At 47.7% G+C, this 12,310-nt stretch overlaps 1 protein-coding gene across 1 annotated transcript in view; it reads left to right on the forward strand.

The window, feature by feature from the left end:
* Nucleotides 1-2,451: 2,451 nt before the first annotated feature.
* The window catches only part of LOC119437386 (serine/arginine repetitive matrix protein 1-like), a 418,569-nt gene continuing 408,710 nt past the window's right edge, over nucleotides 2,452-12,310 (forward strand). The window contains exon 1 of the mRNA XM_049662521.1: nucleotides 2,452-2,551. Coding sequence (XP_049518478.1) covers nucleotides 2,474-2,551 — 78 coding nt within the window. The 5' untranslated portion in view covers nucleotides 2,452-2,473. The remainder of the gene's footprint in view (nucleotides 2,552-12,310) is intronic.

Raw genomic sequence — 12,310 nt, forward strand, 5'->3', positions numbered from 1 at the left:
GACATAGCAAAGGCTTATGATAGAGTAGGTGCAAAAGCTTATGATGACATTCTACTGAATAAACTGGCTGCATTAAACACTCCATTGTATGTCATTGCTTGGATCAGAGAATTCTTGCACGGAGCAACATTTTTTTTTTTTTTTTTTTTGCACAGATGGAAATTACCATTCTGAGTGGTTCACCCAGACAATAGGCGTACCTCAGGGCTCAGTGCTTGCCCACTGTTTAATGTACTGATATTCCATACGTTGTTTGTGCATGCAGATGACATTGCAATATTTGCTTCGGCTGAGTTATCCACATGCTTTACCAATAGTTGCATGCGTATTTATATCTACTTATGGTCTCGCAGGATAATTTGTTCTTGGTTCCTAACATTAACAAAGGTGTCCTTGTATTCTCTTCGCATCATGCGGTTTCCCTATCAAGTGTGTATCAGAACAATCTGATTCTGCAGATACACTAAGGTACCCGGGCCTACATTGGCGTCCTCATATAAAAACATCGTGAGGAAACATGAAATCGCTCTAGGCCGCTTGACGAGAAAATGCAACAGAAGTTTGGTATGCATATAGAGACACTCTACATTTATCTTGCTTATGTAAGACCCATTCTTGAATTCGGTTGTGTGTTGATAATGTTGATATCTGACTCTCTTAACTTGAAGTTTCAACCTTTATTTATGCGAAGTAACCGCCTCAATTTTCGGTGGGCACCTCAACCGTGCCGTGAGGGAAGGAACGCCTGCGCGCGTGGCATTGAGGCAGGAGCGGAAAGCTTTCACTGCTCGCGAAGGCCACTAGGAGGAGCGATGACGTCAGAGCTATGGCATGAAGCGCCGGAGCGCATGAGATGGATTCTGATCTATGAGGTGATTATGGGAGATTAAAGCCACAAGAAATTAAAGCCACAAGAACTCCAGAATGCACAAGAACGAAGATCAAACAAATCCATGTACTTCCCATCATTCCCATGGTGGTTGAACGATTTCAGCGCCAGATTTCCTTCTAGTAATTATTGCAGAAAACTATATGCCACGAGCAAACTTATGCAAGCCTGCACAGTTTCGTACTCATTAGTCGTGGATGGAAGCAAACAGCTTGTGACTTCACATTCTCCTATTTAACGACATTGCCTGTACTTTTTCGGATGTTTTCGTTGGAGACGTATTCGATGCATAATTTTCATCAACTAGTGTTTTGCCGCGCGAGATGTAGTCGCGCTTCAATCGCACGACCATAATTGATGTTGCTTCTCATCACCTTGGAACCGTATTTCATTCAGCGTCGCCTTCCCGACCATGTGAGTTGCCTAGCTTGTGTTGAAGCGGAGGCAGCACGAAGGGGAATCCCCTCGCTGCTGCTCTTCGTCACGCCAGCGTTCTGACAGCGAGTGGCTGATGTCATCGAGTGAGATGTGTTCGTGTTTGCCTGTGCGCGCGTGACAACGAGCTTGTCAATTTAGTTAGTAAGCGAATGTTTACGGCAGTTTATGCAGCTGATGGAACGACGAAACTTCGTATAGCTGCCTAATAATTTCATATCGAAATCAATGCATCTGTCTTGCGAAACTGACTTTTTATGTTGTACTGATGAGTGATCTTCATACCACCTCGTCCATATTCCTTGGTAGCACAAACATTAGGGGATGTATCGGATGATAAACAAATTGCGACAAGCAGCGCGATCCTTCACGTCTCGCTGCCACCACTTTGTTTCATGCATATTCGGAAAGAGCACTGACAACATGTGCCAACAAAATTTAAATGATCGTGGCGAACGGAGAGTGCAACGAGCACATGTCGCGTGTTTGACAGGTGTAGTTGCTGATCTTATTACAGGACCGACTACAGCGCAAGGCCAATTGCTTTTGTACGTCCTCAAAATAGAACACCATCTAAATATGCGCTTATATAGGTCGGTATACTCGTGTCAAAGGCGTCAGATGAGCATTAATGAGCGACGAAAGGCGTGAGTATAGGAACTGGAGTCAGTGCCCGTTAACGTGAGCAGGAATGAAAGCCAGTGAGTTTGAGTGAACACGAGTATGACCGGGTGCCGAAACGTCCACATTGAATCGTGAATGACGTCACGGCACGGTATCCTTCTGGAAACGAAACTGGCTGTAGAAAAGCTCTTCTACTAAATTATTAACGGCGCTCTGTGGAATTCACGGTTTTTTGTACAGTTTAGAGGCCTCGGATTTTCACTTAATGCAAGAAATGAAGAATATAAATAATCCTGTCAATAGCCCTTTAATACCAGTGAAGCATCCCCCCACCCCTGCACGTCAAGCGCAACGGGCGCGACTCGTATAGCAGTGCATGACATTGCTGCTATGGCAATACATCCGTGAAACATGGCACACTTTAGCGTTGCCGCTGCGTTCTGTAACTACATAGTGTACAAATGGTCAACAAGTCTGTAAACGTTTGTGTTTTCCTATCCAGGTTCTTCCCGTCAGTTGCCAGTCATGTCGGATTGGAGCGATACGAGTGAGGCGGCCGACAGCGACACTTCAAGCAGCATGCCGCGGTTCTCTAGACCCTGGGTGAGTGGTGTTGTCTACTGAACCTGGCCGCTAAAGTTCAGCGGAATAGTCACCCGCCGTGGTTGCTCAGTGGCTATGGTGTTGGGCTGCTGAGCACGAGGTCGCGGGATCGAATCCCGGCCACGGCGGCCGCATTTCGATGGGGGCGAAATGCGAAAACACCCGTGTACTTAGATTTAGGTGCACGTTAAAGAACCCCAGGTGGTCCAAATTTCCGGAGTCCCCCACTACGGCGTGCCTCATAATCAGAACTGGTTTTGGCACGTAAAACCCCATAATTTCAGCGGAATAGTCCCGAACGCCGGCACATTGCCCGCTTTCAGCGCAAAATTGGAGACGTTAGAAGCGTCGTCATTGCCACGCACGCTCTCTCACTTGAACTCTAGTTATTTTTTTTCTTAGATTCGAGCACTTTTAATATTTCGTTCTTACAATGCTTGTTGGTGGTGGTGATACGTCAATGTGGATCGGATTGCTCGGTGAATGAGGAATGATTTTGCTACTGAACGTCACTTCGTTCGTATATTTTCCCTTCTGGTTTCTGTATTTTGCCATTTGTGTAACTGATTGTAATCCTGCACTGGCGGTTGTGCTTCGCTTCTGTGTGAGCATGCAGTGCGCATAATTGTAAAACGTTACATATTTAGTTTACGGTGTTTCTTACTGGGAAAAGCTGGTCAGGAGCCCATTCAATACTTGGTATCTGGTTACAATACCGCACTGGCGGTTGTGCTTCATTTTTGAGTGGTTTTGACAGTTTCATGCAGTTCCCTCTAGCGACCGTATGAAACTCTATGGGTTTTTGATATAGTTTAATACAATTACTAGAGGGAACTGTGGCGCTAGTGCAGGGGCAGTTCAGCCAGCATGGGAATGGTGGGCAGTACATGGATTTGCCTAGACCTCGTACTTCTGGCTTTAAGTGGCTTTGCAGTGTGATCATTTTTAACAGAGTACTGCGTTATAAATAATTGCATGAGCGCTATTAGAATTGCCCGACGGCAAGATTCGAAGCAGGACCTCTAGCACAGAAGCTCGATATTCAAACCATTATGCCACGGACGCAATTAGCAGCGATTATGCGGGCTTGCAGTCTTACCTTCTGCATTAAAAAGTATTAATTGTTTTGAAATTTAGTCCAATTTAGGTCCAGATAAAACAATAGATAAAGCGTCCAGATAAGCGAGAAGAAAAGTGTACACTCATTGCATTCTACCAGTGCTATCATATGGGGCAGAAACTTGGAGGTTAATAAAGAAGCTCGAGATCAAGTTAAGGACCGCACAAAGCGATGGAACGAAAAAAGTTAGGCCTAACGTTAAGAGACAGGAATAGAGCGGTGTGTATCAGAGAGCGAACGGGGACAGCCGATATTATAATTGAGATTAAAAGAAAAAAAATGAAGCTGGCCAGGTCATGTAATGCGTAGGATGGATAACCGGTGGACCATTAGTGTTACAGAATGGGTACCAAGAGAAGGGAAGCGCAGTCGAGGACGGCAGAAAACTAGGTGAGGTGATAAAGTTAGGAAATTTGCAGGCGCAAGTTGCTATCAGCTAGCGCAAGACAGGGGTAATTGGAGGTCGCAGGGAGGGGCCTTCGTCCTGCAGTGGACATAAATATGCGCTGCTGCTGATGATGATATACCATAATAAACGAAGCCACAAGAACGTCTGGAGCCCCAAGCACGAAGATCAGACAAATCCACGTACTTCCCATCATTCCAATAGTGGCTGAACAATCGCAGCGGCAGAGTTCTCTGTAGTTATTATTGTAGGAGAATCTGTGGGTTTTGAGAGCTACCTCACTGACGTTTGATAAGCAGCAGCCCAATAGTAGCGATGGCACTCCGGGTCGTTTGTCAATTCAAGTTGTACGACGGTAGTACTTTCGAACGGGGTGGTCCTTTCCTTGAGCAGCATGACGCAGGTTCGTTTTAAATCAATCTTCTGTTGATAATATCTCAGCCAGTTAATGCGTACAACATTCGATAGCCGCCCCCAAGCGAACGTGTTTGAAGACGGTGAATTCTGTCAGCTGCGGCGTTTTACTGGCATAACGGCTGCACGACTTCCATCGTTAGTGCACGACTTCCATCGTCATTATGCGTCTGGCCGCTTAATGACGTGTAGCTTGGAAAAGAAAAATGTGCTAGCTAGCGCAAAACTTCATCGCTGGATGAAACTTCATCGCTGGGCATTCAGCGCTGGGTTTCTTGCAGCACCACCAAATGACGCTCGCCTTCGCGCATCCACGGCAGCGGCAGTGGCGGCGCCGGCCTTGCAGGGGAAAGCAGTAAAAAACCAGAAAGCTCGCCTTCGCTTACAGTGTTCGACGCAAGCGTTTCCCGGTAAAGAACCTGCCGTGGTAGCTTAGTGGCTATGGTGTTGGGCTGCTAAGCACGAGGTCAAATCCCGGCCAACGCGGTCGCATTTCGATGGGGGCGAAATGCTGAATACACCCGTGTACTTAGGTTTAGGTGCACGCTAAAGAACCCCAGGTGACCCAAATTTTCCGGAGTCCCCTACTCTTGCGTGCCTCATAATCATATCGTGGTATCGGCACATAAAACCACATAATTAAATTTTCCCCGGGTAAAGATTACGGTTGCATAATCTGTTGCCCGCTCTTGGAACACGCACCAAGCCTCCCTGACCGGCTGCTTTCGGAAGGTGGCGACACAATTTTAGGCTTGCGACGTCGCGGCAGCAGCTGGCATCTCCAAAAGTTAAGGAAAATTTGCACTATTTTCTTCAAAACCAGACAATTAACGGCGGCAAGGGTTACACTGAACGTCGTGGACTCCAACATGCGAATTATTCTGACGGCTAACACGGTTAACTGTGATAACGTAACAAGGTGGAAGCACCAAGATGGCGCGCAGACCGCCCCCTTCAATCCTAATTGGCACTGGTTAAGGTGAATGCACACGACAGGCGAGATCTCGGGCAAATTAGTTATGTGACAAATGACGTCACGAGTCACTTCGCAGCCAGCATTCATACAACAGCGGAGAAAAGCAGACAACGCGTTTGACCTAGCCCTCGCCATGCACCGCTCTTCAATAGATGGGCGCAGACTTATTGGAAGGCTACGCGCGCCTTTCAATTCAAAGAGTGATGTGGAGTGGACTGAAGATGGCCAGGCGATTTCCCCTCAGCGTTTCAAATCCCAACGGCGATTTGTCTCTATAGGCTGTATCGCGAATCACTTCACGGGGACTGAGTGAGCGCTGCAGGAACGGGTGACGTATGACCCCGTGATACGCAATTCGCCCGCCTAAATCTCGTTTTTATCCGTCGTGTCAGTACATCTTTACTTTCTGTCCGCCCTGGCAGCAAGAAATAAATGGTAAAAAACAAAAACATTTACGTAGAATCTCCTCAGGGAGTTCTCTGAATGATGCGTAAGCATTTCGCAGTAACGGCGGGTTGTTGAGTGCTTACACTCAACAGTGCTGGTAATCCTAGCAGTGCTCAGTGGCTGCGCAGCGTTCGTCTTGTTGCCATTACGGTAAATGCGACAGCGCTGCGGTGACGCGAACTGCTGCGGAAGGGGGCGCAACGTGAACTGATAAGGCGAGCAAACTACTGCAGGTGGCGGCGCCAGGTGCGCTGATGACGTTCCGGTTCGAAGCCACGGCTGCTACACCGTTTTGGCTTACTAAAGGTGCGCTTAGTGCGCATGCACCTTATTGCACACGTCAAATGGTCAGAGACGCGCTCGTGCGACTGCTCGCGTGATCGTCGTCTTTTTCTTCCACAGCTGGGTACGATGCCGCTGATCGTGCTAGCGTTCCCATATTGCCCCTCGCACTCGTTCCACTGCTCGCGCGTTGGTTGTCGTCGTCTTCCACAGCTGGGGAAAACATTGGTGCTGGCTCTATCTTGAAAGCGATGTTCTCACGCGAAGGACGGACGCACGCACGGACAGTTTTCTCGTTGGGTAACCGTAGAAATGCTTACGCATTTAAAATGAGCCATCGCTTGGCCTCTTCTCACACTGAGGACGAAGCTTTAGGTATGTTTTGTCTTTATTATTGAGGCCAGATGCTTGTCTTTGCTCTTCGAGGCATAGCGAGATAGCTCCGAGCCACAAACGTGGTTTGATTTCCACCTCGCAGATGGAACACCAACATTAGTGCTGGTAATGATGCGGAATGCTTTAAAAGGGCGATTCTTCATGGCATCATTAATTTAATAGCACGGTAGGCGATGACAGTATGCTAAAACGGTGGATCTCTCGGCATGTCTACCGTGGTTAAACGGAGGGGTTGCGCATTCGCAGTGGGTCTAACGTATCGCGTATCCCGGTATAGGTGCTGTGGCGGGGTAGTGCATTGCCGCTAAACAAAATACAAATTCGCCCGAGAGGCGAAACATTGATTGCGATAGCCAATTAGTGAACAACTATACTAAGTAAGGATAGTGTTATCGGCCGTATAAACTTGTAAACATAGGCATACTAAATTAACAAGCGTGGTGTCACGCGCGGAGAAGCAAACATGAACGCATCTGACTCGACGACCGCGGAAACTTCGCTGTCGAAACGCCGGAGTGTGCCAGCGCAGCCGAGCGCAGCAGCAGCAGCGAGCGAATTGAGCTTCGTGTCGGCGCTCGCATCAACGCAATCTTAGCCGCGAAAACACAGGCAGGGCTACCCCCGCCGCAGATGGCTTTCAAGATACAGCCGCGCGGGTGGGCTTACCGGCGCAGAACGCGTCGACGACGCGGCGCAGGTGAACATCAGACGGGCGTTCGCCCCCTTCTGTTGGCTAAGGAGGCTGCAATGGGCAACTACTGAGAAAGAGCGTATATACATAATGCGATGGCCCACTGTCGAAGTCTGTAAGCGCTGCCTGTGGTTACAGCGCCAATACATTTGTTGCATAACACGCCCGCCGAATCGGATAGCGCGGACCGACATGGAGGTCGAGCAGACGACGCGGCACGGATGAACACATCTTAAGGGGCTGTCGGCCTTCCTGTTGAGCATAGTTTGTAACTATATTACCTAAAGGTAAATATGGCGCTGCTGCGCTGTGGTATATTGTGGCTTGGGATTGGCATCGCTCTCAGAGAGCCAGGGGCAGAATCTTATAACGGTTCGGAATGCGAACCGTTCGCTTGCCTTCATGTGATTGGTCAGGATTGTGGTTGCGTCAGCGGCCGTCAGAGACAGCGGGGTGGTACCGCAAATTTTAAACACGTCACGCATATGTCAATCATTTTCTAAGCGAACCCGCCGTAGGCCATGACCAGAACCGGCCAAGAGGTATCCGCTTTGGGTTCCGTTGCTGTGGCTTGGCTGTTGGCTTGCGACCATGGCCGCGCGCACCGGCCACGTTGCCCCGGACACCCGCGGGCGTCGCGCGCGCGAGCGTTCATTTAAAGCCCCTATACCTTCGGAAAAGTACCGCCATCCTTTGAACAACGCCGCTTCTCTCTCTCCTGTATCTCCGATTGGACGATGATAGCACGCGCTGTCACTTCTTTATATTTAGTTTTTTTTTTCGCCTCAGAGCCATGTCGAAAGTCGACGACGGCGGCGGCGCGCGCCCGGCCTGAAATCTTTAACGGGAGCTTTCAAGGGGTGCCACCGTCGACTTGCTTTCGCAAGCAAAAAGCCATTTAGGAGAGGAGACGGTGGAGGAGAGTAGATGGCGGTACTTTTACAATATTAATAGGGACTTTATATTGGTTGCCTCGGAGCCTATGACAGGCTCTCGTCGACTGCTTAGCGTTGCTCTCCCGGTGTCGACAATGGATGGAGGTTGCTGGAGGTATGCCTTCGAAGAAATAGGGGATAATTATTTGCGGAGTCACTGTTAACTTTCCGAGTAGACCTTTTGCTGGCTGTGATACGAACTTAGACTCGCGCGCCATTGGTACGCAAGTCTACTTCAGTTCGTAGCACAGCCAGTAAGCAAGCACAGCCAGCATTCCTTCCACTCTTCCACGTAGTGGAAGAAATTGCATGCTACGGCTCCACGCCACCAGCTTGCAGCTGCCAGAGGTCTGTCGGAAGCGAAGCATTCATTGGAGTGGTCCAGATCTCTGTCGCCGACACTGTTCACGAAGTTAATTGCTCTCACATTTACGGTTGTTGGCCGGCATAAGGGCTGGGTCAGCTTTCTCGTGACTCCGGCTGCCAAAGCCAGAGAGACATTTGCATGGCGAGATCAAATTCCGGGTGCTATCGCCAGCGTCCATAGCACGCAGATCGCCATTCAGCAGCCAGAAGGGTTCAACCCAGGCTGCTCCAGCGCTTCCTTTGCTCGGCTAATAAGACTGCTGAGACACGACGGAAAGAATGTGTACCAATCTCTGGTTTGGCTGACCTTTTTTGCTCTAGTTAGCGAGTGCCGCATTTTCGTTCTCAATTTCACAGTGCAGCGCACACCGTTAGCACAGCGCTCTTCGGGTTTACTTCACGCAGGCAAAGCAGGACCCGTATTTTGTAATGTCCGATTTCACTTTCCGCTGTTTTTCTCACGCGACGCCCCTTGAGGAAGATCACAACGATAACGGCAGTGCGGCGGCGTGCGAGTCATGCCCGAGCCGATGACGAAGAGCGAACAAGAAAGCAAAATTGACAAATAACGCTAGAAAACGTGGCCATATAGGAGCCATTTCACTGTTCTCTTGCTACTTTGGAAGCTTGCTGGAAGTGCATGCCTGGTGCGTGCATCTTGCAAGCTCCTGGTAGCAGACGACGCTGAGCTTCGCTCCGCCAACTCTTGCGACACAACGCTTGCGACACTACCTGTCGGCTATGAATGAAAGAAAATGACAAATTACTTCAGGTACTGCGTAAGTACCCGGCGCCTCACATTTTCAGCTTAAAACTTGCGAGATATTGTTTAATTTATATTTTATATTTAATGAGCAACCAGGAACATCCTGCAGTTCTTCGACTAACACGCTATTGACTCTTTTCGCGGAGCAGTTTGTTCTACAGAAACGAGATGGCGCTTTTGGCCGCGCCGCTCGTGGCCTCAGTGACAGCGCACGAATACGAAACCAGTATCCATTTTACCTTGCTTCTGTGCGATCAGCTGTCGGAAATGCAATTGAGTTTTCGCTAACGCACTGTGCTCCAATCATCCCGGATTGAATCACCCCGGATCGAATCACCCCGGATTGAATCACCCCGGATTGAATCACACCAGATTGAATCACACCAGATTGAATCACACCAGATTGAATCACACCAGATTGAATCACACCAGATTGAATCACACCAGATTGAATCACACCAGATTGAATCACCCCAGATTGAATCACCCCAGATTGAATCACCCCAGATTGAATCACCCCAGATTGAATCACGCTGGATTGAAGACGTGCGCCATAGTTGACGGCAAAAATAATGACTGGCATATTAAGGAATGGAATGAATCTGCGTGGCCAAGTTCGCGGACGGCTGCTGCAACTGTGCAAACATGTTACCGGCACTTCGAGATGTAGCGCTTTCCTCGATGATACAGAAATTTGCTCATCCGCCAGCGTTGTACCGGCAACCTTCAAAGAAAGGGCTTCAGCCCCGGAACATCGGCAAGAGTGCGTACCGCTTGTTAGACAATGACAAAGAAGCAGCACCGCTTTCTATCATAGTACGTTTCGCGCACGTTATCTATACACACATCTACCCCAACTCGCATGCAAACTTACGCACACTCTATCGCCAACGTATTAAGGGTATGTGAATGGGCGCACACTTGAATCAACGCGCCAAAGCATTGGTCACAGCGATTACATCGACAGTACACGAATGGTCGAAGCTGAATGTTTCGTGACGGTCCACAGGAGTAAACAAGTTACTAGCGATAATACATATTTGCTACAAGCTATTACAAAGTACGGAACAGCTGGGTTCAAAACCTTGTTTGCCGCAAGAACAAATATATTGGAACTGAGCACACTCGCGAGCGTTTAGGCAGGAAATAATCAGCGAGTGACCGCACCGAGGAACTTAACTGAGTCAGATACATGACAAGCCGCTGTTTCAAACTGTTTGCCAAATAAAGAACGAAGAGCAAAACACACTGATTATGATGCAATTTATAAGCGGAAAGTTTGAATAGCTTTGAATACATTTTTAGCCTCGCTTTTAGAACAAGCACCATATACGCTGCTCGCGCCGTTTGGGCATAGCTTAATCAGCTCGGAAAGCGCTTTTGTACGTTCTTTGAAGCTGTGGCCAAAGCTACGTGTTGGCCACCCAGTCACCGTCTGCGATATCTCCCAAAACAAAGGTTTGCTAAGCCGCACCGGTGTCATACACATACATTGTAAACATGGAGGCAACGGAGGCAGCTGAGGCAAGCAATGGACGCATCACCACGTGATCAAACATATGGCAGCGCTCACGGGATCGCTGCGAAGAGGGTCAATATGATGACTCGCACTTCAGAGGCGGCACCCTCTCGTTTATTGGCCGCGTCATCCCCTTCTTCTGCCTCCTGCTTGGGAGCAGACCATTTAGTGACGCAAGATGCGAAGTGAACCGTTCGCTTTCCAAACGGTTATAAGATTCCAACCGAGGACGCCTTGAAGATGCGCCTGCATGGCTAGCGCCGCTCCGTCTGTCACAATGATTCATTTCATGCTAAAAAAAGCACGTAAAAGGCTGTTTTAGCTTTATTATTAAGCAAAAATATGTTTTGCTTAATAATAAGAACGTTTTATTGCATGTTCAATTACATGAAACGTAAAAGGTGTCAGCGGGCCGTTAAAGTTGGAGGACAGACAAGATTCGTGCTTGCTTTGGAAGAGTTTTGTTACAGTGGCTAGCCACTGTAGTTTTGTCGTCTGTTCTTGCTTTGCTTGATTATGCCTTGTAGGTGAATAAACTTCATTGGAAGATGTAATATAGAATAGAATAGAATCCACTTTATTTGAAACACACAAGTTGGGGGCCCCCCAGGCAAAAAGCTGTCTCAGACAGCTTGACGGAACCTGTGGGCCTACAGAGAGCAACAGGCAGTGGATTTCACTAATTCAAACAATTATACAGTACACAGTACATACATACAATCAATATGAACAATATTATAAACAATACAAACAGTTAATATGAAGAAGAAATGAACTTGCTTGATACAGGTACAGCATACATGGTGGACACTATCACAGAATGTATAAATACTGCAGGAAATGAAACAGCCAGGAAAAGAAAAGACAAAAAGATCATTGCTTCATTAGGTTATCACGCACCTCTGATTTAAACGTGCTGACAGGGGCACTGAAATCAATGCGAGTTTTTAAGAGGTTGTATAGTGTTGGTATGCAGTAACCCAACCTAGATCTAGCGTAATGTGTGCGTGTACGTGGAACTGGTATTAGCCTGTTACGTATGCTGTAGTCATACGGGGAATGTTCTGTATCGCTTGGAAGTTTATTTTTATACATATGAAGAGATAGTTTATAATCATATAACTTCGACGATTTCAACATATTATGTTTCATGAATAGAGGACCAGTGGGTAATAGGCTCGGGTGTCCATGAAAGTTCTCAAAGATTCTTAGTACCTTCTTTTGGAGCCGCTCCAGTTTTTTATAGTTGGTGGTTGTTGTAGTAGCCCAGACTAAAGTACAATATGAAAGACGTGAGTAAAAATTAGCATAATATATTGCATACTTTAATTTCATTGGAATTAATTCCCTCAGTCTGTAGAGGCAACCAACTGCTTTGCCTAATTCAGTCGTGAGCTTATTAACATGCATGTTCTAAGACATTGTTTCTTCGAACCAAACG

Source organism: Dermacentor silvarum, chromosome 1 (genome assembly GCF_013339745.2).
Source record: "Dermacentor silvarum isolate Dsil-2018 chromosome 1, BIME_Dsil_1.4, whole genome shotgun sequence".
Lineage (NCBI taxonomy): Eukaryota > Metazoa > Arthropoda > Arachnida > Ixodida > Ixodidae > Dermacentor > Dermacentor silvarum.